This window comes from Phalaenopsis equestris, unplaced genomic scaffold, assembly GCF_001263595.1.
Source record: "Phalaenopsis equestris unplaced genomic scaffold, ASM126359v1 Scaffold000411, whole genome shotgun sequence".
Lineage (NCBI taxonomy): Eukaryota > Viridiplantae > Streptophyta > Magnoliopsida > Asparagales > Orchidaceae > Phalaenopsis > Phalaenopsis equestris.
In genome coordinates, this window is record NW_018164852.1 from 755,168 (window position 1) to 757,900 (window position 2,733).

The window sequence follows — 2,733 nt, forward strand, 5'->3', positions numbered from 1 at the left end:
TGATTGACATAGAAGGCAATTGGTCTGGAAGGTCCCCGCCTCCTCTCTTGTTGAGGCTCCTACTTTGATTATGGATGTTGTTGAGTCCATCCCGGAACGGGTCATCCCTTCAGTAGATTGTATCTCTGAGCCATTACATAATGACCCCAGGCGAAGCCCAGGATCAATCTTAAGGATGACCTATCCGAGGGCTATTCTAATATTCACGACGATGACTTTTTTGGATGCATCTTGGACATTTTGAAGGATTTGCTCAAGGAGGATGACCTTCTTGGTGAAGAACTCCACGATTTTGAGATGGCTACTGGTCAGGTCATGATTGAAACCACAAGAGGGCAGAGCTCGAATATTGAGGGTGAGGCATGTCCTTAATCCCATCGAGGATGATCATCATGAGATTATTGAAGTCCATGGTGGTCCCACAGTTGCTTAAGGGGATCAGAGCAAAGATAATATCATTGCTCATCTTTAGGCTTAGATCGTCCTCCTTGTCGCTCAGATAGCAGAATTGCAAGGCGAGAGGGTAGGGTCTGACGTCGTTTCTCCCCATACTCAGGGTGAGGCATGTCCTACCGCTCCTATTGTGCCTCTAGCACCTTTCTGAGATATTCATGCCACTTCATATAATGTTGCTTAGCATGAGCACATACCTTTTGACTCACTCCTGCATTCCCTGGTTGATGCTACGGTAAGGCTGCATTGGCAGCCTAGCGGGGTGAGACCTTTATGCGACGGGGTTGAGCATATCCCGAGGTGTACGAATATATTACATACCAACCAGGATTTTTGCCCCTAATTTCAAAAGGTTTAAGGTTTTTGACAATCCTCACCAACACATAGCCCAATTTAGAGCACTTTTTTTGTAATATCGGCAACAATGATGCATTTCAACTCAACCACTTTATTACCAATTTAGCAGAGTTTACTTTCGATTGGTATGCCAATCTATTCGACGGCTCGTTCAAGACCTTCGCTGAATTGGAGGATGTGTTTGTGAAATGCTTTGTGGGAGCGCACGACCATGTCACTATGAGTGACTCATTGTTAGCCTGACATGGTCCTACTAAGCCCTTGTTGGAGTTCATTATTCAATTGCGCAATTTGATTTGTAGTGCGAGCAATAGTTGTTGGAGCAACATGTGGTTGCATTCATGATGAGCAAGACAAAAGGCTCTAACTTCAGTCCTATTGAGGACGAGTTCAATTAAGACTTTTGAAACTTTGATTGAGAAGGTGGCTTTCAATCTTAAAAACTAATAGTTAGAGTGTGCTTTCAATCTTAGTCTCATAGTTGAAGAGAAGTCTCTATTAACTCCTCCATAGGCCTTATGGTGCTCAAACTTTCGTTGTTGCTACTGCTGGTGAACGACGACGAATAAGTAAGCTTTCTTTGACCAGTGTAATATAAGCCTTCTGTTGCCTCCCTAATTTTTAAGTTGGACAATGAATGTTATTTGAGAGCTCATATGATTTTCTTTAGCGGATTAGATCAAAAGTAAGATTTTGAAAATCAAATAAAATTATCCAATTCAAGTCAATTACATAAACATTTATACACCGAATCAATCAATATTGATTGCTAAATTGGGAAATCAATATGATGAGTTACCTTAGTTATTTTTTTAGCTTAATTGGATGGCTAAAAACAAAAATAACAATAATTTAAATGCTGCGTTTCGATTTTTTAATTTAAAATTAATTTAAAAATAATTAAGAGAGAAATCTCCTAATCTAAAATAATTAAATACTGAATTGATATAAATGGTATTATAGCACTATTATATTATTTGAATTCTATTAAACAATCGCAATGTTTATTCATAGTTTAAATTAGTCTTAATTAAACCCTAATAAAACTTTTAAATCTCTTCTTTCAATTGAATATGCAATCCAATTCAGAAAATCTTGTACAAAATGATTTATTCCTGAGATGAAAATTCCAAAAGAAAAAAAATAGAATTTATAGAGCCATTCGAGGCTAAAAAAACACATTTTTAACGAATGAAGATATCTATCAGAATCAGCACTGTTTACAAGCTAAAACATTAACCATCAAGTTCAAACTTACCCCGCGTTCAAAATCCTCAAAAATATAATAACTCTGTTTTCAAATTCAGACAAACTCGGGACACCAGATGCATATTCGCATCTGGAGTCGAGTGAGCATGTGGCAAGTAGGTCCCTCTACAATACACTGGTTTGATAGATTTTTAAGAGAGGTGGGCCCAGTTGCCATGTGGCACATGCCCACCAGACTCGAGAGTGATGGACTAATTTTTCGAGAATGACATCATTACCAAAAAAATACTTTTTCTATCTGCAAATTAAACCAATGATAAGAAGGATTTAAAACATTTCAACATTAAGTGAGGAGCACAAGTCCAATCTAACAAGTCCTACCAAACAACATATTCATCATCACAACATTTCAACAATTGGCTTCACCCCTCCCATCCACACATAAATCAGAAACTTGCACTCCCCTGCTGCGAAAACCTCTAAAAGAAATCAAATTCAAGATAGCAATCTGAACTATTCTGATCAGTCCCACCACCACCACCAACCTTCTCGCTCGTCGAAGCAACTCTCCCTGCCGCCAATTCAATCTCCACTGGCTTAGGGATCTCGGGAGGAGTCGCGCATCTTATCAATGCCCAGCTCACGCCCTCAAAGAACGGATGCTGCTTTATCTCCGTCGCTCCTCGCTTGTACGCCAGCCGGTGCGTCCGGCCC

General features: G+C 39.5%; 1 protein-coding gene across 1 annotated transcript in view; it reads right to left on the minus strand.

Annotated features, from left to right (window-relative positions):
- Positions 1–2,073: 2,073 nt before the first annotated feature.
- The window catches only part of LOC110027005 (serine/threonine-protein kinase D6PK-like), a 3,621-nt gene continuing 2,961 nt past the window's right edge, over positions 2,074–2,733 (minus strand). Inside the window, exon 3 of the mRNA XM_020728256.1 lies at positions 2,074–2,714. Coding sequence (XP_020583915.1) covers positions 2,499–2,714 — 216 coding nt within the window. The 3' untranslated portion in view covers positions 2,074–2,498. The remainder of the gene's footprint in view (positions 2,715–2,733) is intronic.